The sequence below is a fragment of the Aedes aegypti genome, chromosome 3 (assembly GCF_002204515.2).
Source record: "Aedes aegypti strain LVP_AGWG chromosome 3, AaegL5.0 Primary Assembly, whole genome shotgun sequence".
NCBI classification, from domain to species: domain Eukaryota; kingdom Metazoa; phylum Arthropoda; class Insecta; order Diptera; family Culicidae; genus Aedes; species Aedes aegypti.
In genome coordinates this window covers 160,128,197-160,155,943 of record NC_035109.1, presented here as the reverse complement: position 1 = coordinate 160,155,943, position 27,747 = coordinate 160,128,197, and the positions used below count along the sequence as shown (strand labels likewise).

General features: G+C 36.3%; 1 protein-coding gene across 3 annotated transcripts in view; it reads left to right on the top strand.

Annotated features, from left to right (window-relative positions):
- LOC5566725 (UTP--glucose-1-phosphate uridylyltransferase) overlaps positions 1–27,747 on the top strand; it is a 58,218-nt gene that overhangs the window by 26,774 nt on the left and 3,697 nt on the right. Inside the window, exons 1-2 of one of the 3 annotated variants that reach the window (XM_001651087.2) lie at positions 2,990–3,266; positions 15,776–16,401. In XM_001651087.2, coding sequence (XP_001651137.1) covers positions 3,237–3,266; positions 15,776–16,401 — 656 coding nt within the window. In that variant the 5' untranslated portion in view covers positions 2,990–3,236. Of the gene's footprint in view, positions 1–2,989; positions 3,267–10,915; positions 11,412–15,775; positions 16,402–27,747 lie in introns of those variants that run through there. The other 2 variants (XM_021853957.1, XM_021853958.1) reach the window with 2 other exon arrangements.

Below are 27,747 nucleotides of genomic sequence, written 5' to 3'. Positions count from 1 at the left end.
ACAGTAATTTCATGCCAGGATCTGGGAATATACCCGGTAGCAAAACTGCTTACAAATAGCTTTTTCATAACATGTTTGATAAACTCAAATCCCTTTTGGAGCAGAACAGGATGAATCCCATCCGCTCCTGAAGATTTGAAAGGAGCAAAACTATTAAGTGCCCATTGAATCGATTCAGTAGTTACGATACTGCGAGCCGAGACCAGAGACTCGTAACTACATGAAAAGACATTTGGTCCATCTGTAGATGCTATGTCCACACATCTGGGGAAGTGTGTATTGAATAAACATTCTAAAATTTCTTCATCAGAAGAAGTAAAGTCACCATTAGGTAAGCGAATTTCGTTCACTTGGAAATCCTTAGATTTTTCAAGGATTTTGTTCAGTCGACTGCCTTCACTCAAACTGGAAACATTTGTACAAAGGTTTTTCACCAGAACGAAGGGCCTTCTTGTAAGCCTTGCGAGCCGACTTGAACGACTCTGATCCAGCTGAACGGCGTCTGTTCCAATTCCTTCTACATTGTTTCCTGAGTCCAGTCAGATCGGAATTCCACCAGTCTTCACAGACCGCATAGGACATGCTTCTTCAAAAGCTTCCATAATGTAGGATGTTGTAGTATCAACGGCATCATCCAAATCACTTGAATTTTCAATGGACGGAGAATATCCATGTAATTTGGTCGTAACCAATTCTATATAGAGTTCTCAGTTTGTTGACCGAGGATTCCTAAAACGCAAAATCTGCGCAGTTACATTTAAATGTTCAAAGAAGATGTAGCGATGATCAGATAATGATTTCTCATCTGATACATGCCAATTCGTCAACAAGCGACTGATTCTATTCGAGCAGAGCGTTATGTCTAACACTTCTTTTCTATTAGATAATATGAAGGTTTTGCGATTACCTATGTTAAGTAATCCAAGATCTGTACTACTTAAGTATTCCATCAGACTGGAGCCTCTCAAATTGATATCTGAGCTGCCCCAGATGATGGGATGAGCATTGGCATCACTGCCCACAATCAGCGGAAGGCCTGAAGTGGCAAAAGTTCAACCTTGGTGAAATAATCAATATTTCCAGAAACAAATGGTATTGGAATTGAAAACGTTTACCCATTTCAAGTTATAATAGTTTTATAATTGAATGTCCTAAACAAACATTCGCTATTCGAAACACATACGATCAACAATTAGCCTTTGTGCTAAATTTGAAGATCATATGTGGATTTCAGGCAATTCACAAGTTTTTTTTCGCGAGATAGTATATTGGTCGAGCTTTTGCTCCACTATGGACCACACATGGTTTCCAAAAATTTATGCAAAAATATTTACACCTCTAAGCATCCTTATAATAGGCATAGAATTGCCCTTACATAAAAAAAATCGAATAAATTTTATATTTGTTTTGTTCCATGCAATGAACGTTCGACCGAAAATTACAATTTTCACGTCTAAAACCAACAAAAACCCATAACGTTTCCAAAACTCAAACGATTTATGTAATATTATACTTGAATATACTTGAACAGCATTCAAATCTGAGCTAAAAATCTTAAAAAGAAACTCTCCCACTCGTATTTAGATAATGACATCCCCTTCAACTGTTGTTGAATAAAACTTATGTAAATGTTGCTACGGGAATACATAATTTCAATTTTACATGTTAAGCCATTTAATCTGTTCTAGAAACCCTTCTTTGATTTTTTTCAATTATCGAAGAACAACATTGATAGCAATCTTGAAGTAATCAGCTCGTTACAAATGAGTTTTTATATTTACGATGCTATCAAAACTTATGCATTTGGTAAGACAAGAGGCATTGCAATACTAAAATGAGAATTTGGATTTATTATAAACGACCTTGATTCATCTTAACAACGAAGACTACTTTAAAGTACTCGCTATACATTCAATTGAATGTCATGAAATGTTATTAATTCTAATACAGGTACCTTTAGTTTGAGTTTACTCTGGACGTTTTCAAGCAGTGAAACAAAACATCGTGATAACAGACCTGTACCCTCCCGTGCATTATCAACTGTTTAGGAGCCAGATTCTAAAATAAATTTGTATACAGATCGTATATAGAGAAGAAATCTCGCGGAACATTACTAAAGGACCTATCTAACATTGAGAGGCTCTCTTTGTTTACTTTCTCTTTCATTAATAACTGTGTCACATTAACCTCTTCTGTTGCGTTTTTTGTATGAAACGCTAGTCAAGGAAATTGACTTTCGATCTATAGTGAAAAACTTCCCAAAATCTTAAGTATTCCACTGTTATAATCGAAAGAGAACGAGAGAGAAGAGAATCTCTCATTTGTACATAGGTCCTTTAGTAATGTTCCGCGAGAAATGTATGGCACGTTGTTGGTTAAACTTATAGAGACAAATGGTACACTGAAATGAATTTTATTGTAGAAACTACTGAATCCATGGTAAAATTAAGAACTGCACCAACGATTTTCAACCGACTACATTAATCTGTTAACTCTACCAAAACATAGTCAACATCACTACACAAGAAAATTTCTTCTGTTGATTTAACCAGAGTTGTAGTATTTTTGACTAGAAACATTCTTGATTTGAGAAGTTTAGCATCATACTTTTGACCACATTGTGTTGTACGGTGGGTGTCACGGATTGAAATACAATGCTTTATAGTGGATGCTACTATGGACATAGTCAAATTTACTGCACTGCTCAGTGATTTTTACCAGATTATAGTAAACTTAACAGATTTTTGTAGTCGGTTGAAAATCGTTGGTGCAGTTCTTAATTCTACCATGGATTCGGTAGATTATACAACAAAATTTGTTTGCGTGTAATAACAGTGACGCGTGATAGTTACTATCACATGTAGAGTCGACACAATCAGTCGCCTAAAAATCAACTCATATAAGCGCTATTAGAATAAGGAAATCATTAAGTACGGTTTTTACTCATTCTATCGCAGCTTGTATTATCAATAATGTGAGAATCATACATTCATTCTAGTTTCGTCCGTTGACGGAAACGCAGCGCCGTTTGGTTCCGAAGCGCGTTGCTTTCGGCCTAAGGAATATACTTACCATACATAGTTATCATACAGAGATTTATTAACTGCAACGTGTTCGCGCCTCTTATCGAACTTGTGTTTGTTTACATTTTCGCCCGTTTGCGCTGAGAGGAGTTTTGCCATCTAAGTGGTGTTTGACTATACTCAACAGGCTGTAACACTAAACCATTGGACAAAATGACAGGTGCCATCGATATTCTACTGAAAGTAAGTTTAGTCTTGGCAAAATAATTAATAACCATTATAGTAAGGCAGCAAGTCAGATTTTTTTTTAAATTATTTTACTACATTTGAATGGTAAAATTTCATTGGCAATGAAACTAAATGTGCATTTAGTCATAGTATGAATCACATACATTGTAATTTTCATTATTTTTAAGAGTGTAATTAATTATAAAACTAGCACGTGATCAACCTTTCGTCAGTGATTCTGATTTAGAGAGCGGTGTAGTTTCAGTATCGATAATTGACAAATCAAAATGATCATCTTCTATCTGGCATTACGTCCCCACTGGGACAGAACCTGTTTCCAAGCTTAGTGTTCTTTATGGGTACTTCCACAGTTATTAACTGAGAGCTTACTATGCCTATGACCATTTTTGCATGCGTATATATCGTGTGGCAGGTACGATGATACTTTATGCCCTGGGAAGTCGAGAAAATTTCCAACCCGAAAAGATCCTCGACCGGTGGGATTCAAACCCACGACCAGTGCTGTTAAATGTCAAAATTTTGGAAAAATTAAAATGCTTATAGCACCCTCGCATGTCATGTCATGGTCATACCGATTGCGAAACTTTAAAAAACTCATGGCAAACCAAAAAGCCTGTTGATCGCAGCTGTCTTATGGATTATCTTATTAGAAGCTAGGGGGTGCGGACTCGAACATTTAGGTTGTTCAAATTGAACACAAACTTTTCTGCGAGTGCTAACCGTTGTTTGTTTGTTGTCTCGCAGGAAAACACAGTAAAAGTGCACCCTTATAATACTTCACACAAATCTCAAACATTTCGGTGTTGGCAATTAACCCAATGAACATACTAAATCAGAAAGTTACTAGCCGTATGTTAGTTAGAAACATATTTTAGAGAAAAGTTATAAAAATTCTAATGCATAATTTAGACTAAGTACAACTTTTCTTAATAGTTGGTGGTCTTTGTGTTATATAAATTATATAACAATTTTTAGCGTGACGAAATCATGACCATACATTTCTAGGCACACTCAGATCATTTTAACGAATATTTAAGATTGACAGCAGCCTGGCTGCTTGTTGATTTCCATTTCGCATCCCCCATATTTTGACTACCTAAACTAGGTTTTTCAAAATGTTCTGTGAACTACTTCATTTCATCAGTTTTATCTTATTTTGCTGACAAAAGAAAATTTTATTTAAAAAAAAAAGACACTACACGTTAAATTCTCCCAGTGGGCTATTTGCCCTTTGAAGGAAGCACCACACTAGACAACGGACTAGCATGCAACGCTTAGTGGCACAGTCGGAAAACATTCCTGTCGAAAAGTTTTACGGCCTGAGGCGGGAATCGAACCCACACTCCTTAGCACGATGCGGCTAAATGCCTTGGTGACACTAACCGCACGGCTAAAATTGTATGAATATTCTGTAGGAATTTGTATATGTGCACGGTGAATGGAGGTCGCACGGTGACTGGTGGCTTAACGGTAATTCAGATGTAAAAGTGTTGTATAATATTGGCCCCAGAATGCTGCCTTGAGAAACACCAGCTCTTACAGGAAGTCGTTCAGATTTGGAGTTCTGATAATTAACCTGGGGTGTACGATTTGACAGATAACTTTGGATTACTCTAACAATGTATGTTGGAAAATTATTTTTTTTTTTAAATTTTACAATCAAGCCTTCATGCCAAACACTGTCGAATCCTTTTTCTATGTCTAGAAGAACAAGACCAGTAGAATACCCTTCACATTTGTTGGAACCTGAAGCAGTTGACAGATAACTTTGAATTATTCTAACAATGTATGTAGCAAAAGTAAAGTTTTTTTAAATTTACAATCAAGTCTTCATGCCAAACACTGTCAAATGCTTTTTCTATGTCTAGAAGAACCAGACCAGTAGAATAGCCTTCAGATTTGTTGGAACGAATCAAATTTGCTACACGTAAAAGTTGGTGAGTGGTCGAATATCCATGGCGGAGTCTCGTTAGCAAAAAATGAATTTTCATTGATGTTGACCATCATTCTGTTCAAAATAACCTTTTCAAAAAGTTTACTGATGGAGGAAAGCAAACTGATTGGACGATAGATAGAAGCTTCTGCAGGATTTTTTTAAAATCAAAAATATCCTGGCGTTGATGGACTTTTCTAATTTCTCATCAAGAAACTTGCAGCTTATCATTCTTAGTTGATATATTTAACAAATGTTTTCAATTGGCATATTTTCCTGACAGATAGAAAAATGCTAAGATTGTTCCAATTTAAAAACCAGACAAAATCAAATATATAATATACCGTCAAACGGGGCTTCTTTTGACATTATTTTCACATTCTTTAACTTTGAGGATTTGTAACTCTTAGAATTATGGATAGATGTTGATAATTTTTGCCTATATTTAAGTTGTGTATGTACGTAACAAATGTGCAAAATATGAGGCATATCCATCAAGAAATAACAAAAATGCTTGAATAGCGAAAAAAAAGTGTCCTTCAATACAAAAAAGGGGCTACTTTGGACATTTTCACAGTTTGCTAATAAAATGATTTTTCCTTATAACTTTCAAACTGATTCAATAGATTGTCGTCCACTGTGATGTTATGGAACGTTTTTCATTGATAAACTTAATGTAGGAAATGGCAAAGCTAGAATCAATTACACATATATAACAAATTTCAACGAAACATGCCATTCACTATTCTCAGTTTGCAGTATGAAACTTAAATTTTCAACATCCTCTTAAATGGAACTATCAGTTACGAATGCTCGATTTTCAAGTTGACATAAATAAACGACGTAACTACTAGGTACTGCGATGATAAATGTGTGATGTACAAAAACTCTTTTTTTTTTCTATTCTTACTGTTATATGAACGATATGTTGAAGGATCACATTAATACCGGTAACTAATTAAATACCAGTAAGTAATTTTCATTAAAAACGCAATCAATGAAGTAAAGTTTAACAAGATCGTAAAGAAGTAAGTTTGATTTGTACTATGCTTTTGGCTTCTTAGCAGTTTAGAGCTGGATTAAGAGTAGTTTAATTTAGGCATTTGAAGGATGCAACTGTTCTGTACTACAAACTCATGTAAAATATGACAAAAAATAGTTTTTTAGAGATTATGTTGTGAATTTGGCATTGGTTCGTATTGAAATGTATGTGTTTTATGTCTATTCACTTTTACAAACATTTATTTTATTTTTTTTATGTTTTAAAATACACAAACCAAAACATTATAATAAAATAATGGTCGCAAAAATAAGACCTTTGATCAATTATTTTAATAAAACAACAATTTTAAGCAAAACAAATCACAAGATTTTCATGAAACATGACGATTCGATAGTTTTATGATGCTCCCAATAAGTTTCCATGATATGGGTAAAATTCAAACAATGTTTGTATAGCCAATGTTTTATACCTTGTGAATTTTTGTTCGGGCTTTTTTGAAATGTTTTCTTGTTTATCCTGTTATTGTTGATGTTGTTCCAAGAAAAAATCATGCCTAGTGGTAGAGCATATATTGGTTAATAAAAGTGCTGAAGACACAAAATTGCTCAGATTAATATTTACGCTACTAATAAATACAAAAGGTGAGTGTCCAAAGTAGCCCCTGGAATCAAAAGTAGCCCCGTCCGACGGTATTTGATTTTGTCTGGTTTTTAAATTGGAACAATCTTATATTATAATATATTATATTAACAATATGAGTCACTTTCATATATTTCTGACGACCCCCTTTTCTGTGATTGTAGCGCCACACAAGGCAAACGTGGCAACTAATACACGCTAAACATTCGAGCTCATCAAAGTGACACTTCATATCATATCCAGCGTTACATATGAAAAGTACCAAGCTAAAATCTGAATGAACTTTTTCAAAGTCTTAAAATAATTTGTACACATACGATAGAAGACCATTCTGTATTATTAACAAAATGATTTGCTGGAAAATTGTACAGACTTTGAAAAAGGGACAAATGAATAGTCAAATTAAGTACTACGTATTTTATACACCGTGCTTCATAAGATTTTGTAAATGAAGGCGTAAATATTATAATCGAATCCTTTGCATTGATTTCACAGCCGAAGGTCGCTGAATCATTTGTCGTTATCAAAAAGGTCGACAGCATTATGTGTCGATTTTAGACAACTTTGTAAGTTTTCCAGCTTGTAGGCTGAATTATGTAACTAAATTACTACAGAAAACTGGTGTTGAAGTATACGAAACAAAGATTTTTAAATGTCTTTACTAAACAGCTATTTTTTTTAATGACTTTGAAAAGTATTTGTGCTGGCCATATAGGACAAACAGCGAATTTTGTATGGAGGCCAGTGTTGGTAGATTCACACTCAATCTTGATGTACAACCACCTGCTAGTGCTCATTAGCCTGGGACACGAATGAAAAATTTAGATTCTCGCTCCAGTCCACTTTTTTGAATTGCATTTAGGTCCCATAACAACTGTGCAAAATTTCAGCTCGATCGGTGAAACTATATTTTAGCGCCAGCCGTTGAAAGTTTGTATGGGATTTACTATGGGAAAACTTACTTTTGCAAACAAAAATCGCCAGAGGTCGCCCATTTTCCTCTATAAAAATTCTGAACCCAGATCTCGACAGGTATTTCTACGATGAACAACATTGCAAAAGACCACAAAGTAATCCATTGCTTGTGAAAAAAGTAGAAAAAATAAAAGGTACGATTTTTTTAAATTGCACGTTATATGAACCCCAGGCATTTGTAGGTTATATAAGAATACAATTTTCCAAACATTTTTAAAAAATACAAAAAAGTTTCAAAACTCATAAAAAACTTTGCATATATGTGTGGTATGAGTCAAGTGTTAAGCCAAAAATAAAATCATTTTGATTTCAGAGCTACGAAAAAATACACAAAATTCCAAAGTGTACCCCGTCTAAAGGAGAAAGAAAATCGAAACTTTGTCTTAAGAATAAGCGTTTGATCTTCAAACAAATTTTCAGATCAGTCATGCTGTATACTGTACCGATAAGGACCAGTTTTTGTAATACCAGGAAGAAAGCTCTGCAGAGGATTCAAAATAAAATTTTGAAGGAGATTTTGAAGCTTCCTCCCTGGTATAGTACTAATAAGTTGCATAGAATATCCATTGTTAAATCATTGGGGCACGGCTTTGAGTACCGATAGCTACCGTAGCAAGCTAGAGAGTACTTATAGGCTAATGTGCCTGAGGCTTGCGAGCGCGTACCGTACCGTGTCACACGATGCACTCTGCGTCATCACCGGTATGGTGCCTATTGGTATCCTTAGCATGGAAGACATAGAGTGCTTCGAAAGGCGCGGCACAAGAGGCATACGCAGAACTGCCAGACTGGCCTCCATGGTCAAATGGCAGCGTGCGTGGGACAGTTCCACCAAGGGAGTGTGGACTCACAGGTTGATTCCGAGGTTAGATATGTGGGTCAATAGGCGCCATGGGGAACTAACATTCCACCTGACACAGGTCCTTTCGGGCCATGGTTGCTTATGACAGTATCTACACCGTTTCGGTCATGCGGGTTCTCCCGAATGTCCAGTTTGTGCTGGTTTAGAGGAAACGGCGGAACACGTTTTGTTCGTGTGCCCGCGTTTCCACACAATGCGTGACCGCATGTTTGCCACATGCGGTCGGGATACGACTCCGGACAATTTGGTCCAGAGGATGTGTGAAGACGAGTTTGGCTGGAATGCCGTTTCATCGGCTATCACCCACATCGTCTCGGAACTCCAAAGGAGGTGGCGAGTGGACTCGAGGAGTGACTAGTGCAGACGCTAAACAACAGGTGGTCCAAGGGTTTGCAGTCGGCTACATAGGTCATACCGGTGCCCTACGGTCGAAATCGACCCTTACAGCGATTAAGTGGCCGCGGGGAGAACATCCTGGTAGCGCTGCTGTCGTGGCGTCGGCCTACTGGGTTGGATACGAGCCTTTGGTTGTTCGGGGCAGGTGGAGGCCCCTTCGTCAGCAATCCCAGCTGGTGCTAGCTGATATGGCCTGAGCCTTCAGTAGGTCAAATTGCGAAGCCCGCAGTATCAGTTCTTGATACCTGCGGTGCAGCTGGGCGCGGGCGTAGTGGTCGACCCTGCCCGCTTTCAGCGGACAACGGGAGGTGAGGACCACCCGGGAAGCTGGCAATGCGCCAGCATGCTACCTTGGTGGACCCCCCTAAGCGTGTCATCGATGTTCGTTGCTGCATGGCTACGCAGCTAACCTGGAGGATGCGATGTGCAATAGCCCCTCTCCGAAGCAATGCCTTCTTGGTGGTCCCGGAGAGACGAAGGGTTTGGCGGCAATGGAAATGGTTTAGTGGGTCGGGGGTGTAGTCCTGTTTATTGCTTGCATGTAGTAAATGGTCCCCAACCCCACACTCCCGGACCTCGGTCCGGAGTCTGTTGAGCAGATTATCCCCCAATTGCTTAGAAGGAAAAAAAAGCATTGGAACAAATGTCAAATAAAATAATTATTGATTTTAGACAAAAATCGTTGCAGTCTTCTATTGCCACGATTAACGTGTTATATATTTAGGTTAAGTAAGGTTAAGTAAATCGAAATGTTGTTTTTTCTCTTATAAGCAGGTGAAATCAACTCACCTGTAAAAAATCGCAACTGCTACGGCAAATGAAATGTAATATGTTGTTAAAAAATGTTAATAAAAGCTTAACTTTGTTATACCAAATCAGGATGATAGTGTTGTCTAACACAGAACACCTAGATATAAGAAATGAAAGTAATGTTTGGAATGATACTAATAAATAATCGAAAAAAAAAAACTTTTCTGGCACCTTATTTAACGTTAAGTCCAGCAAGTGCACCACCCTCCCCTACAACTTTATTTATCTTTGCCGTGACATTGCAAATTCTCAAACGATTTTCAAATTCCCTTCTTTCTCTCCGATGGGACAGTGAGAACAATGGCACAAAAACAGCTTTGTCATGATAGCAATCGTTATCGCTGTCGATTAGTACCCACGTTTTATAGGGTAAGCGTTCCGAGGATGTACCCCATTTGTTTACGTGTGATTCCTAATCAGAACCATGTATTGAAGCATGATTACGATTTATTTCGTTTCTAATTTTAGTATATTTTTATTTGGCATGTTATTGCTTATAATGCTGTAAAACTTATCAGAAGAAAGCTTTTAAGCACCCATTGGGTATAGAACCAATCAATAATACAGCTCTTCAATAAAACCCATCAAAACCAACCGCCCATGTTTTACGGCAGATTTATCTATGATTGCTCGCACTCTTTCAGTTTGCTGAGAAACCATAGAAAATGTGTTCAAAACCTGTGAATTTTTCCAACTATTCAACTTTCTGTCAACTTTTGAAAAAACTTTAGGGCACCGCTTAAGATCAGTATAAACCGTTTCTCCAATCAAGGCCGCATAAACTATCATAGATACTTGTAAAATGCAATACTTCAAGTGATTTAAAGAGCACTAGTGATAAAGCATGTAAACCCTATGTGTTGCGGCAGATCGTTGCATGTTATTCGTAATTGATGAAAGCTTTAGCCTACAGGCTACAGAGCCACGTGCAGCGCTAGAAGTTAAGAGCTATAACAATACAAATAAGCATCCATAAAATACCCGGCCAGTATCACCTGTGCCATCAGTAGGGGAGTTGTTATGATACCGCCGTACAAAAAAAAAATAAGCATGCTCATTGTCATTCACACATTCGGAAAGAATAAGCGTCAGTTACTTTATCACGCGCGTGAATATTTTTGCTTTCTACGGGGTCACTTTTATAATTGTGCACTTTGGCAGTTAGATTGCCTTACTTATGTGTACGATTTTTTTTTCGCTGCTTGTATGCTGATATCGCCATTGATTCTTCGCGAGAGTTGGAAGTACAATTTAAATGATTAACTTATCAAGCAAGCTGCAAAAGTAATTCGTACGTTTGATGCGTGCCTTCAGTAGCTCGAACGCCTGTGGATGAGTAGGGTGCTATTGTGAATTACGAAGTGATCCAAACTGGAAGATAGAGTGGGCTTTTTTTCATTTTGAAGCATGTTGGCGATGGAGAACTCCTGCATAGATTTAGATCCAAATGCAACATGTGTGCTGACTAGCAACGAAAGACAGTTCAAGATGCTGAATCATACTGTTGGCGATGATAGTCAAGTAAGTATTGATTGATGAACGAGTAATGTTATCAGTTCATCGAGAATTGCAACATCTATTATCAATGCTGCAACACAAAAAATAAAAATTTGGAATCAGGAAGCTGTTGAAGTAATTCCAAACTGATGTGCAATATTCTAAACGGGTGTTGCAATACTCGGTGTAGTGATTCCATACTTTAGTCGGGTAGTATATTATGCACCCATAGTTGAAGTTTGAGCAAAGGTCATAATTATATTCGTTGTGATGATAACGAGCAGTCAGTACCACGTGATTTGCAGTTTGTACGATCATCACGTCACTGTCATCTAATTACTGAAGGTATCTAAAGTACTGAAAGGTTGTTCTCAGTACGTGCATGTCTCATTTTGCATCGATTGGAGGTATTATCTAAATATCTTTAGGGTTTTTAGCTGTATCTCTTTCTGCTCAATAGTAATTAGTTTATTAATATTTATAGTTTACGGCTAACCAGCCAAGTGGAAGTTTGAACAACTACCGTAAAACTAAACATTACAGTCGACTCTCCACAACTCGTCTATTCAAGGGACCATCGACTTGTATAATTATTACCGACACAAAACATTCTAAAATCAGAAGTACACATTTCTGCATTTCCAATTCTTTTAAAATCACTTCTGTAAAAAAGCAATACTGGTCTGTTGGTAGTATTTTAAAAACTAATATTTAAACACTTTTTTTCAAAAAAAAATCATGTTATTTTTACTGACAATCAATATTACAATCATTACAACTTGCAAATGATTATTCACCTCCAAACAAGAATTAGCCTAAATTTCTCCGAATAAGAAGGATTTTTAAATAGATATCGAGTTATGGAGAGATATTTTCCTCAATCGTGACATCTAGTGGACTAGTGTGAGGCATCGAATTATGGAAATATTGAGAGTACGGCGTACGGAAATTGAAAGGGCCGGAAAATCCATCGAGTTGTAGAAAATATAGATTTATAGAATATCGAGTTGTGGAGAGTCGACTGTACTTTCTTCTTCTTCTTCTTCTTGGCATTACGTCCTCACTGGGACAGACTGCTTCTCAGCTTAATATTCTTATGAGCACTTCTACAGTTATTAACTGACTGCTTTCTTTGCCAATGTTACCATTTTCGAATTCGCATTTGCAGGTACGATAATACTCTATGCCCAGGGAAGTCAAAGAAATTTCCATTACGAAAAGATGCTGGACCGACCTTTGCTTTGTAGTCACGGACTCTAACCACTGGGCTTAGGAAGGCCCCAAGGACAGTGTTGCATTTGAACGCGTTCAGTTTGCGTTCCAGTTCAAATTTTTGAACGAGTGATCAAGTAGGCTTGAACATTGATCAGTTAAAAAATCTGAACCCTTACTTTACTTTACTTTTGCTGGCTCTAAGTCCTTCAAGACATGACATGCGCCACTATGTTACGCCAACTAACTCGGTCCATGGCTGCTAACCTCCAACTTCTCGATCGCCCCACACTTCCAAGATCGTGCTCCACTTGATCAAACCATCTAGCTCGTCTTGTACCGGCCGGATTTGAGGTGAACACCATTTTTACGGGATTGTTGTCCAACATTCTCACAACGTGTCCCGCCCATCGTACCCTTCCAGCTTTGGCGGCTTTCTGGATAATGGATTCACCGTAGAGTGGCGAAAGCTCGTGGTTTATTCTTCTCCTCCATACGCTGTTCTCACATACTTCGTCGAAGATCGTCCTAAGCACACGTCGTTCAAAAACTCCTAGCACTTGCAGGTCCTCTTCGAGCATTGTCCACGTCTCATGCCCGTAGAGGACTACCGGTCTTACCAGCGTCTTGTACATGGAACACTTAGTACGGAAGTGAAGTTTACCAGACCGCAAGGTCTTGTGGCGCCCGTAGTAAGCACGACTTCCGACAATGATACGCCTTCGAATTTCTCTGCTGCAGTTGTTATCCGACGTTATCAATGATCCGAGGTAGACAGATTCGTCTACCACCTCATACTCATCCCCGTCTATCATCACGCGTCTGCCAATGACACATTCCAGCGTAACGCGACACAACGAGGAACCGACTTTCATTATCAAATGAGGCCTGTTCTCGGATACATGCCTTGTGACTATGTGATTAAACAGCTTTTATATTTTGCATATTAAATGTACTTGATGTTGTGACATTCATTTTGAAACTTAACTCTGTAAATATGGTAACTAAAAGTAGTTGCATTTCGTAACGCGACACCATCGCAGAAATGCACTTTTTCAAACATCATTCTATAATCGCCTATATCTGCTCTGCTATATTTTTTAGAATCCGGGTTTGTTCTAGGCAATCCTTCTATGTATTGATTAAAACCAGATTATGACTCAGAGCTGGAAGGAAATATTGAATAATTGCAGAAGCTCATTGATTTAATATTTCGAGCGCCGCGTTACGTTTATCGTCCAACAGGGCTCTGCAAATGGTGTCGCGTTACGCAAAAAGCATTTTTTATTTTCATTAAAAACGGTGAAGTTGCATTCAGGTTACGGAAAAAATGTATATTTCGTATTGTTTTTGACATTCTGCTTCACAGTGGAGTAAGTTAATACTGGCCAAAATTATTTAACTGTTTCTGTGAAGCATTTTGAGGATTTGATGCTTAGTAAAAGCGTAGATGGCGCTTGGGGTCACCAAAGAAATTTGACTTAATTCTTTGCAATAATATTAAAATGTTTTTGTGATATTTTTAGAATGTTTCCGGTACAGTACCTTTGGATGACTAGCGATTGAATTTGATTGCAAAATAAAATTATGTAAACCTTTCAACGATGTACTTTAAAAAGTATGCTTTCGGTAAAGTCGACTAGTAGACGTTTATGGTTGTCGGAACTAGCCGAAATTCAATAACACAGTGGAGTTAATGGATCTGATAAATGGGTAAAATATTTAAAAGATTCAATAAAGTATTTTAAGAATAAATAATATTGTTTCGGAAATTTTTAGAAGACCATAATTCCTAATGATGGACCGAAAAATCTGTAGAGCTACTGTACATTGGGGCAATTGCACTTTTTTTGGGTTAAATTTATTACCTGTCTATTTGATCTTCTTTGAGGATGATGTTTCCGACTACGTTATAGAGGATATTAAGGGTCTGAGTTTAGAGTTTAGCACGCTATGTCTGAACCAGGAGATTACATAAATTGAATGTATTTCGGATTTTTTTCTCGCTAGAGATTCTTATTTGGTCTACGTTTTCATAATCGGAAGGTTTAAAAATATTCTATCGGTGAAATTTTATTTTTTTTTCACTTTTAAGCTGTTTTTCATACTAAAATCTACAAAAATCCCGTTTTGTGACTAAAAATCGCTCATACAAAATGTATGGAAAAAACTTCACCGAAAGAATATTTTTTAAACCTTCCGATTGTGAAAATATGGACTAATTACTGATCTTTAGCGAGAAATAATCCAATGTATATTCGATTTTTTTAATCGGCTGGTTTGGACATAGCGTGTGTAGGTGTTTATTATTTTCTAATGGTGGTCTGAAGGATACGGAAGGATCGGAAGGTTTAAAAATATTCTATCGGTGAAATTTTATTTTTTTTTTCACTTTTAAGCTGTTTTTAATACTAAAATCTACAAAAATCCCGTTTTGTGACTAAAATCTGCTCATACAAAATGTATGGAAAAAACTTCACCGAAAGAATATTTTTTAAACCTTCCGATTGTGAAAATATGGACCAAATACTGATCTTTAGCGAGAAATAACCCAATGTATATTCGATTTTTTTAATCGGCTGGTTTGGACATAGCGTGTGTAGGTGTTTATTATTTTCTAATGGTGGTCTGAAGGATACGGAATTGTGCAATTGTGTAATTGAACCTGATATTAGGCCAATAATATTTCAACGTATCCATACAGTATTTTGAGGTTCATGTTTTAGCAAAATTGTTAAGAACGTTTATGGTTCCAAATTAGTGATCTGAATATCATGGAATTCTGTTGCACAGAGGAGTCATTAGATCAGATTATAAGTCAAAACTGTGAATACATTTTAAATCATAAAATTCAATTCCTCAATTTTTCAAACCGATTGTTTCAGCTTTCATTGAAATAGAATAGTTGTAACAACAGCTACCGAAAAGCTAAACATTACATATAATTTGCAATTGGATTAGATGGACAAATTGATGTGAAGATTTGCGTAAAAGTTACACGTCTTCTCAGTGAGAATCGAACTCACGACTCCCCGATCTCTAGTTGGGGCGCGTTACCACTACGCCATGAGAGGACTCATGAACGCAGAAGTTAACCTGAATTCGATTTCAGCTCAATAATCACGTGTTTTTTTCCAATTTTCCATTTTTTTTCAATTTCCTTTTTCTGCTTGCAGGTCCGCGGACATCAACGCGTGCCTTCGGACACGAAAGAATTTCACGAAGCCACTAAACGTGACGCGTTGCTTCGGCTACGCAAGGATCTAGACAATCTTCTACAAACAGCTGACGATGCCAAGAAAACGATTCTACAGAAAGAAATGTGCGGCTTTGAAGCCCTCTTTCATCGGTTCCTGCAGGAAGACGGTCCCTCGGTAGAATGGGACCGCATCCAAAAACTACCGCAAGATGCGGTCAAAGATTATTCTAGTCTGAAAACGCCCCAGGAATCGGAAATCCGTGAAATGCTGAACAAATTGGTCGTAATCAAGTTGAATGGTGGTTTGGGTACTTCGATGGGTTGTCACGGGCCCAAGAGCGTGATTCCCGTTCGTAACGATCTCACATTCCTGGATTTGACCGTGCAACAGATCGAACATTTGAACAAAACCTATGGCGCCACCGTACCTTTGGTGTTGATGAATTCTTTCAATACCGACGACGACACAGAGAAGGTCATTCGCAAGTACAAGGGATTCCAGGTGCAGATTTACACCTTCAATCAAAGTTGCTATCCGCGGATTAGTCGTGATTCTTTGTTGCCGGTGGCAAAGGATTTCACCATAGAAAACGACATTGAAGCGTAAGTATTGTGATGCTGTGTTTATCGTTTATATCAAGTGTGTGCTAGAATAAGGTCGTAACACAGATAAACAGACGTAACACTTAGAACAAATCTCGATCAAAATCATAGTCACGAGGACATGAGGGCCCAGATAGCCGTAGCGGTAAACGCGCAGCTATTCAGCATGACCAAGCTGAGGGTCGTGGGTTCGAATCCCACCGGTCGAGGATCTTTTCGGGTTGGAAATTTTCTCGGCTTCCCAGGGCATAGAGTATCTTCGTACCTGCCATACGATATACACATGCAGAAGTGGTCATTGGCATAGTAAGCTCTCAGTGAATAACTGTGGAAGTGCTCATAAGAACACTAAGCTGAGAAGCAGGCTCTGTCCCAGTGGGGACGTAGCGCCAAAAAGAAGAAGAAGAAGAGGACATGTGCGCCCAGTGCTAAAATTATTGTATTTGGCCGACGGGCCAACAGATGGCGGTAGTGTGCAAACGTCAAACGCGAACAAAAACGATGCGAGCGCTGCGGGTGGCGGATCGGCCACCTACCATATTTTTGAATCGACCGTTAAAAAGGTGGTCGATGGACAATGATGAGAGTGTGACGTCTGTTTGTCTGTGGTCGTAAGTCGCATGGTCGATTTCTCTTCATCGATCCCCTTTTCTGTGAATAAAGGTGCCAAGATGGATGTTTGTCAGCATATTTTCACCTCTGGACGCAAGATTTGCATTGCTGCCTAGCGTTCTGAAGTGCATGAATACGTTTTCCTGAAATCATTAAAAAACACTTGGTACAGTCTGTCTGAACACCGACCATGTTTTCCTGCCTGTAAAAAAATGCTTATGCGATACATGGCATATATGTCTATGTAAACCGATACAGGGCAAGATGGATCAATCTAGATAAATTATAATGAAAAGTTTCTACAGTACTCAGCTGGCAGCAAGTCCACCTCAGCGCAAGTTTTTAAAAAGGTTCTGTTTATAATTACCTCAATTTTCTATTTTAATCACAATGGCCACTTTTTTCTCTAATCTGCTTGCAATAAATCCTGGTGTAAAATTCTAGAGGCTACAGAGAAGCATTCGAAAACTCTTACGCGAATATTACACAGATTCTTCTGGAATTCTCCTAACGATTTTTCTAGAGATTTCTCTTGGAATATTCTCAGAGACTCATCCGAGGATTCTTCTAGAGATTCCTTCAGCAATTATCCCATTAATTAGCGAGCGACATTTCGAGAGATGCTTTGAAATTTCTTCAGAATTTGCTCCAGGAAATCCTTGAGCATTTCAACGCTACAATCTCCTCATTGAGTTATTTAAAAAAAAATCTGAATAAATTTTTGCAACAAAAAAAAAAGTTATGAACATGTATTAGCGTATCAACATAGATTGGATTAGAGTAAAATTCATATAATTTTATATGATAGATTTTTTACAAAAACATAATTCCATGATCTTATCAATGATTTTATTATGGCAGATCGTAAAAGGCTTTTTGGATGCTATGGTTTAATGTGCTGTCGTGTTATACTACGAAGATAATAATAATGAAATTTAATGATTTCCAACTATTACAGTCACCCACAGTTATGGATCAGCTAAGGGTCATTTTTTAGAATAAAATATGATTACAAATCATGGTGACCTTGTACAAAACAAAATTACCCGCCTGGCAATGCCGAATATCATTGTTTTCGAGAATACACATAAAAAATCGCGGTTATTTACGAAAAAGTGTCGATTTCGAAAGAAATTTCATACTTTATCCATCCCACAGATGTGGTTCAGTGGAACGGGAGGGTCCTTATTATGGATCAAATCGACTCATATTATGGATCAGAACACTATAAAAGCAATTTATCAGTGAAGCAAACGAATGGTGTGTTAGTGAAAGTACAGTCAACTTTCGTTCGTTGCATTAATCCTGTAGCCCACTTAGTGAAAGACTTTCACTAATCGGGCTGAGTTTTGAGCTGTCAAATAATCAAGAACAATAGAAACTCAGAACTACCAACATTGATAAATTGCATGTTATATCAGAAAATGACGTTTGACTTCGTTTTAGGTGGACTATAGCCCACTTAACGGGAGCCCGATTAAAACGAAGCCCATCTAAAGATAGTGCAACGAACGAAATTCGACTGTATACGTTTCGGCGTTTCTTTCGGATTCATAACTGTGGTACGGGTTTCAATGCCCCACAGTTATGAATCAACGATTCTATGAATACGGATAACATTTTATTTCATATGGACGAATAAAATATGCTAGAAGATGTTATGATTGATTGCGATGCTGTACAGATTTATGGTTCACGTAGATAAAATGTGTTCTGCGTAATTGCAACTCTAATTGATGAGATATTCTCCGTTTAAGACAACTTTGATCCATATCTGTGTGCTATCCATAACTGTGGGGTGACTGTACATATGTATAGGTCCTCATACTTAGGATGAGCGAAGAATGAACTTATCCACGGTCTTCTTTTATCCTCGACTTTCTTTTTCTCTTCTGCTCTAAATGCGGGCAATGTTTACATTAAATGACATCCGGACCAACATCCGGACAATGAATGTTCACCGGATGAACACGAAGTGGATGAATGCACAACGAAATCGTTCATTTTTTGTAAACACGGCCCGCAGTAAAGCTTTTCTTCCCGCTGGAAGTTGCAGCGTGACGTCATCGTAGATTAGTTCATGGCACCATAAACCTGTATCAAGGTTATATTATTCGATGCCATTATATTTCTTCACATTTCAACTTTTTCCTTACATAAACAAATATCCCAAGTAACCACAAGCATTAAGGTATTACCGCATTTTAACTTTAATTCAACGAGTGCAATGCATCATTGCATTTATTCTGCTATATGCGTGCAGTAATGCTTTAATCCCATTTTATGAATGCAATGTAGCATTGTTCTATTGTAGCAATGAAATGTGCATTAATGGGTGATATACGGTCACCATTCAATGCTTCATTGCATCATCTTACTCAATGCTTCATCACAACAAAACTCTTAAGAATTTATTGCTCTATTTATTGTCAATCTTTTCCTCACTCAGGAAATAGACTATAAAAATACTTAAATATTCCTAATGAAAACTCGTCACAAGAAATCTTGTTGAAATTCGTAGATTTGTCTTACGAGAAACCAGAATTTGAAAACAAAAAATAAGCAAGAACCTGGTATTGATCCAAAAACCCTACGATTGATAGGCCCGTGCGTACACCACACGGCTATCGACGATTCAATGTGCCGAGATGCTAAAACGATACATAAAACGTGAAGATTCAGTCCCACACAATGAAAACAAAACAAAATCTCAACAGCTAAAAAGCGACAGCCGTGGTAAACTTGCGGAAGTGCAACAGTCGTGTCCACTTACTTATTGCGCACTTCACCCCAAATTGGACTATCACATAATTCGTAGAGTGCTAAAAAAGTGTGATAAAGGTTCACGCTTGCATCGGATCATTAAAACGTATTCAGTACACTTGTTTCTTGAACCACAAGGAATAAGTGCACTAAAAACACCATCATGATTCGACGTAATCCTGAGCTGCTTACACACTTTGAAGGAGCTTACACACTTGGGACGGTCCAACTTGGAATGAAATCGACAATATTTATCACTGGCAACGAAAGGCCGCTGCTTGAAGTTGCATAATTTTCCCGGCCAAGACATGCAGCATTCATGGTCCGGAGGATATGCGCGGCAAGTCATCGAAAACATCACACAATTAATTTGGGTTCAAATCCCAGCAAAAGGAAGTAAACAAAATACACATATGAATCGTACCCAAAAAAAAGCAACATCCAACGAATAAAAATATTTTTGTGTTTCTATTTTTATCCTTTCTTTCATGCATTAAATACACTTTGGCTAAAGCTTTTATAAGGTACAGACAGTAACTATACTTTAGCAATTGCCAACATAGAGCTAGGATATGTAGCCGTATTTTTTTTTTTTTAAATGGTGTACTCAGCTGGAGCTGTATGACAGCTTCGTTGTCTGTGCTGGACCCCGTAGTGCAAATTTTTACCTCTACTTTTGCCAATATTTAGACGGAATAGGCTATGTTGCCCGCTTTAACACTATTTTGGATGAATATTGTGCAGAAGTAGTTTTATTAAATTGTTTTTGCTTCAGTTTCCCTCCCGTAGTCATGTTTGTAAAGTCATCCTTTAGTTCTGAGCAATCGGATTCTTGTTTACGCATGGAGAAGCGACATGAAAATATATGTTATTAATTAATGCATTTCTTGGAAATAACATACAGAGCTATGTTGTAGTAGTCTATGTTGACAAATTGTAGCACAGATGTCATCTCCAAGCATCTTTTGACAATGATAGACAGAAAATGTTAATTATACAGAATGCGGTCGTATATCAAACGATAGCGATAGGGAGATCCTTTTTTCCCGAATGGAATGAAGGTTATTGAAGTGAAAAACATGAAAATGTACTTCCATCTATACGCGAACAAGAACTATCTGAAGTGCCTCATCATTGTACGTCATGTATTCTCTAGTATTTTAGTCGTTTATGCTACTAGTCTGAAACGTGATGTGTTATACTATATGAATAAATTTCAAAATATGAATCAAGTGTTTGGTTTTAAATAGTCTTTTATCTTCCGAAGGTCGTACTGGAATGCTAATCAATACAATACTTTTCTAGGAGAGATGACTGTCTATGTTGCCATCTTGTAGTACCGAATCCAAGTTGTAGATAATTAATATGAGAAGTATCAAATCTAAATGTACTGTAAATGTGTTTGGTGTGGTCATTGATGTGCTTTATGTTCGTCTTATTGTTATTGTTCTGAGGTCTTCTCAAAATGAGAATTCAATTGAATAATGTCTCAAGTTAGTTTACAGTTTGGATAGACAAAGTTATTGGTACGGTATTATGAATATATAGGGGGGCTGAAATGATATAAAATATGTGTTCGCCAAGAACTAAAAATGTTACTTACCCCTTTCTTAGTATACCCACCAACGCATATGGATCGTTTTTACCTCAGTTTGATGGTAATTCGATCCGTGTCCATGCTGATCTATGTGCTTCGGCTCCTAACACTACGTTTGATACATACGACAGACGACTTGCACCCTCGTGATGGCGTTGTTGTTAGTTGTTATACATGAAAAGAAAGAAAGAAAGAAAGTTATTAGTATTAGGAATAAACAGGATTTAGTGAGTTTTCATTGAATTACATTTGACTACATCGCTGATTATAGTCAACGACATCGGAAACTTTATGTGTTGACTGTTGATCTAGTTTTTCCTCAGTCCCGTTGGTCAGTATTGCTAAAGGTCCTTTTTAACATGTTTATTAGTACGTGGACAAGTTGAATATTTTAAGTTTACTACTTTTGTCATGTTGGTCAATAATGATTTTGATCAGTTTGTTTTATACATCTATTCATATTCAAATCTGCTCTCGTCTGTTTTCATTTAGAATCGTCGTAAATACATTTCTATGTGTTAAAAACTATACTTTTTTTTTAGAGAGACTTTAATAACTATACTAGAAATAATAAAGAAATAGAAAGTCATTTTTTATTGTCCGGATCCATTTTTCGGTGACAAAATAAAGCTTCATCGCGCCTAAGCCCTATCTATTTATTATAATTTTGCGAGAATGAAGTTGTTGTAGTTTTATGATACCAACATAATAAATGTGGTTTTTTATTATGATTCTAATGAGAGAAGCATAACAAATTAACATATGTGTCACATTCTACTCGATGGATCCTCAGTCATTCTCCTCATTAGTCAATATTATAACCATTTAAACAAAATCTAACCTATCTGCATCAAAGCGTGGCTACGGCTCCTGTTACCCCGTTGCCTGGTAACAGGATCACCGTTGGATCACATCCGTAAGATTAATGCATCTATGCCAGATGGTTGATGACGTGGCATTAAACAAATATTTCCTGATGTGATACCACCACGACTGGACATGTCTTTGGTTCCCATATAAGTGCTAATGGGGTAAGCCCACCCATCGCGGCAAGATTACACGTCCTAGGGGAGGGAGCTAGGAAATGTAGCCGTATTTACACTTTAATAGCGCCCTTTTCCACTTTAATACTGCATTAATGAGACATGTAATGCAGTATGACTTTATATGCCATATTTTATAGAAGCATATAAAGTGATATTGATGCAACTATATACAGCTGTACGGTTACTTGGGATTCTACCTTGCGTATAACGGAAAAAAGTTATGAAAAATGTTGAAAAACGTGTTACAGTAATACCTCGATATAACGTAATTCTATTTTTATTTTCGTTACGTTATATCGAGGTTACGTTATATCGAAGCAAAATATTTTTTTCTAAATTTCGTTCAACATGTATAGTTTGATGAGAAAATGGGTCTTACATTGATATTATTGAACTAGCAGGCATTTTCAGTTTATCTTACATATTTTTCCGTTTTTTTATTTATTTTTGCCTTTCTATTGCAGTAATAATTCTTAATGGAGTGTACTCAGGATAAATCTTTGGATGAATCCTTGAACACTCGGAGAAACTATAAAAGAAATTCATAAATTACTTTTTTCAGAAATCTTTAAAAATCTTAATTGTTGAGCAGTTCATGGAACATTTCTAGCATGCAATTATGGAACTTCAAGAATTTAGTTATGAGGTGCTCATGGTAAAATTGTAATTTCTTGACAGAATTTTAGAATGAATGCCCCAAGATTCTTTAAAAAATGTTTCTTCATGAAATCACTAGAAAACTCCATGAACTCTCTAATACCCAAATTTTTATTTTCGAACTAAATATCATTTTTAGTTATCTAGAATCGTTTTAAACACGTTTTGGGCAATGATTTATTTTTATTCTCAAATCTATGAATTTTGGTTTTGGATTTTAAAAATTTTTATTTTTGAACATCCCTATCCTTTTTCAATTTTTCTTGAAGCCCCTTCTAGTTACTGATTTTTGACAACAATAAAAATTCAAGTTTTTTCGGTACTTCAAAAAATATTAAATTTTTAATATTTTTCTGGAAATATGTTTATATCCTGTGTAATTAACGAAAAAACAGGTTTGAAATTATTTTAACACCACCAAGCTGTTTTTCTATGATAGTAGAAAAATATAAAAGGTACGATTATTATATTACACGTTAAATAAACTCCATGCATTTGTAGGTTACATAAGAATACAATTTTTCAAACAATTTTCAAAAATACAAAAAAGTTTCAAAAGTCATAAAAAACTTTCCTTATGTGCGTGTAATGAGTCAAGGTTTAAGCCAAAAATAAAATCATTTTGATTTCCTAGCTACGAAAAAATACACAAAATTCCAAAGTGTACCCCGGCGGGGTTGGGTATTAGAGGGTTAAACACACGAACTATCTTTGAGAAACTTTCCATGCAAAATTTTCTGAACGAATACGTTGTGAAATGATCGGCAGTATTCTAGGAGAATTTTCTGGGGGATCTGAGTTTTTGAACGAATATATGTTTGTAACAAAAAACACCATTAGAAAAATTTCTAGACTTATCGTCTTCTAGATTTACTAGAAAACCCAATGAAAAATAATCATTCAAAACTTAATCTTAAGGGATTCGTGATGGAATCAATGATGGATTTTATTTCACATAGACTCCTTGAAGAAACTGAAGTAGTACATATAATGGTTTTTACATAAATATTTGTAGAAAGTTCTGCAGAAAATCATAATGAAATTGCTTGACAAATGCCAAGAAAATTGTTTTTCATGTTCTTGGACGAACACCTGTACAATTTGGAATAATTGGTAGAGCATTCCAAGAATTATAACTGAATTGTTCTTTTAAAGGGCCACTGGAAGAATTTATGAAATATTGCTGAAAAAAATTGTGAATCTCTAGACTCTGGAAAAATATAAGGTACCAAATGCATAATGGTTTGAAGAATTCATAGTTGAATCGTATTTATATCCTGGAGAAATTACTTGGTGACATTTTTGTACAAATGCACAGTAGAATTCATAGCTTAATTAAAAAAAAAAACTTTAACAGAAATTCAAAATAGTTGAATTTAAAATTCTTAGAATCCGGAATCCCTTGGAAACAGTTATTGGAGAGATTCTGGAGAAATTCCTGAAGGAATATTTGAACCATTTCTTGGTGGAATTGACTGCGAACTGAAAGACGAAATTCCTTAAGGAATTCTTCAGACGGGAATCCGTTAAGTCAATATTGATGAAATGTTCCTAGAAACTCTTAGAGGAATCTCTGAAGTTCTTTAAAAAAAAATCTGATGGAATCCCTGGCATCATTTTTGAAGAAAATCTTAGAAGATTTTGAACATGAATAATAGGAGGGTTAACTAGTGGAATTTCTGAACTATGCCTGTCGGAATTATTTTGAGAATATGTTTTAAGTTTTATACATTAATATCAAGAATTAGCCAAATATTGTTGGCATGCTTTTGTCAAGCTGATTGAAGTTAAACCAAATAAATAAATAATAACATGAATATTAAGAGAGTTTAAGATGAGTTCATGGATAAATTATTGGCGGAATCTCTGGAGGCGTCCTCAGAATTATTCTAGTTGAAATCTGTGGAGAAATTTCGATATCGATTTATGATTGTATTCAGTTATAGTAAACGCTTGCATTGCTATGATTTGGTATTGGTTGGTGTTTGAATCTTGAAAATGTTTATTACATATCATAAACCATGTTTTTAATAAAAATTGGAAAAAAATAAATTTATAGTCCAATTGGTCCCAAACAAAAGTTACGTTATATTGAGGTAAAAATTACGTTATATCGAGTTAGGTTATAAAGAGGTTACGTTATATCGAGGTATGACTGTAATAACATGTGGAAATGCTGTTAAACGAGCGATCAATGGCGTTCTTATGGTACTCTGAAAATGTTCGCGTAAGCTATCCTAGGATATTTTCCAGAAATTAACCCACTAACTCATTTGCCATTTCTCTAGTTGTTTCTTTAAAAGATCTTATAAAGATTCATACAGAAATCCTTCCAATACCATTCACAAAGGATCATTAGAAGTTTTTGAACAAATTCAATGTAGAATATTTCAAGGAAACCTTCAAAAATTCCTACGGCGGTTCTACGGTTTGCATTTCTTCCAAACTTTTTTCGAGTAATTTCTCAAATTAGATCTTGATGTATTCTTCAAAAGTTCATATAAGGTTCCATACCAGTATCAATCATTCATACACATATTTCACGAGAATTTCATCCAATGTTCTTAAATGAACTCTTTTGGAAAATCCTGCAGGTTATCCAGAGATTCGGCGGATCATTTTTTTATAATTTAGTATTTTAGCAATTTATCTTGGAAATCCAACATGAGTTCACGGATTCTGTCAGAGATCCTTGAATGAGTTTATCAATTCACAATTTACAAAAGTATTAGGTTACTTAGGATTTTCTTTAGAAACACGTCCCGTTTTTTTTTTATTTTTTTTCAATTTGGCTGGAAACATCCTGAGTAGAATACCTGGAAAAATCTATTTTAGACTTAATTGGGAAATTTCACAAAGAAGTCCTATATGGATCCCTGAAAGAATCTCAAGAGTAATCTCTGGAGTAATTCCTGAAGCTATCCTTGGAACAATTACTTGTTGAACTCTTAAAGAAATCTAATTTAATATTAGAATACATCCTTGGAGGCACCTTTGGTTAAATTACTGGTTAAATTTTTAAAGATGTTCTTAAATTTTGGTGGGAATCCTAGGGAAAACGATGGAAGAATCACTGGACGAACTCTTGGAGGACTTGGAACTTTCTTGAAGCAAATTTGAAAGTATGTTTGAGGGCGTCCTGGTGGAATCTCTGAGCAGCGTTGCAAAAAACTCATATTCTCAAATCACGTGCTTGAGATTTTTCACGCTTGAGTGGTAGCTCACGCAACTCAACAGCCAAAACATCATACATGAGTTGGCTCATCCGATTAATTCACTGGTGTGTACCCAGGTAACAATTTGAAGCTGCTCAAACGCTTTTATCACTAATTCAATTCAGCCTTTGTTTGAACAAAAGCTCCACACACTGTTGTTCAGCTATTAAACATCTAATTCTGGCGATTTTATTCAGCCGTTAGCTTAATTGAAGCATAATGGAAGGCTGGATAAAGTTCTATCATGCGCTTATTCAAGCCCCTTTTTATAATGATAGTTCTATTTTTAGAACAGATGGCAACCTTAAAAAGCTTAACAATCGCTTATTTATCCATTATTCAACAATGAACCAAAATATGTAAAAAAAGGCGCATAGTTTTGGATTTTATCAACGCAACTAACAATTTCAAACACATAGTGGAGATGTGTGCTGTAATTTAAAGATGAAAATTAGTAAATATGAACAATTGAGAATTGAACTGGGATTCATTGATTTATAATCACTTACCTTGACATCTGCTCTACATGAGACTATGTGAACATCATTGAAAGCAAGGGAATAACTATTTGACTTGTCTGAATGAGGGCTATGTTAAAGGCTGCATTGAGGCTGGAGAAGTGATATCAGTGCTATGCAAAAACACTTAAATTAGCTGTCAAAAGTGTGTTGTGATTTTTGTTTGAAAATAAATCCCCAGATAATATTCAATTCCTTAAACAGCAGTGATGTCAACACAAGTTGGTAATGATGACGATTTCATACAGTTAATTAAAGATGTGACGAAGAAATCTTCGTGAGCGTGTGTAGTGTTCTATCTCGTTGTTACCCAGGGTCATCGATGCCGAATTCAGGATTTTTTTCGACAAACGCTAGTCCCGTGTGCGTTTAAGGCATGTCCGCTTCGGGATGTGAAAAATGTTTGTTCGATGAGTTCGATGTAACAGTTTTATAATAATTAATTTAGTGTGTTACCCAAACGTTGGTGTATATATTTTTGTCGATCAACAGCTGGAAAATTTTTCGACAACGGCTGTTGATTTGATTAAAGCTTTGAATAGCTACAGTTACATTCAGTTTCAATTGTAGATGAAAAATAGCTTGTTGAACTTGATATTCAGCTTTAAGTATACTGCTGAGTAAGAGTGTTTAATAAGCTTTTGTTCAAATTATTGTTCAGCTGTCACGGTGTTCAGCTTTGTACACCTTTAATCAGCCATTGTTCAGCTAATACTCTTGCTGTTCAGTTTTCATTGTTACTTGGGTATTTCCGCTATTTTTTACCCAAAGCACTTATTCTTCGTTTATTAGCTAGAAATATAACAAACCTTTCTAATGTAAACAATAACCTTAGATTAAAAGAAAATCCGTTGGATTTTATGATCATGAATCATTTTTGACAGCATGAGTGTAAGCAAGTGATTATGTATCAAAATATCATGCGTGAATATTGCGGA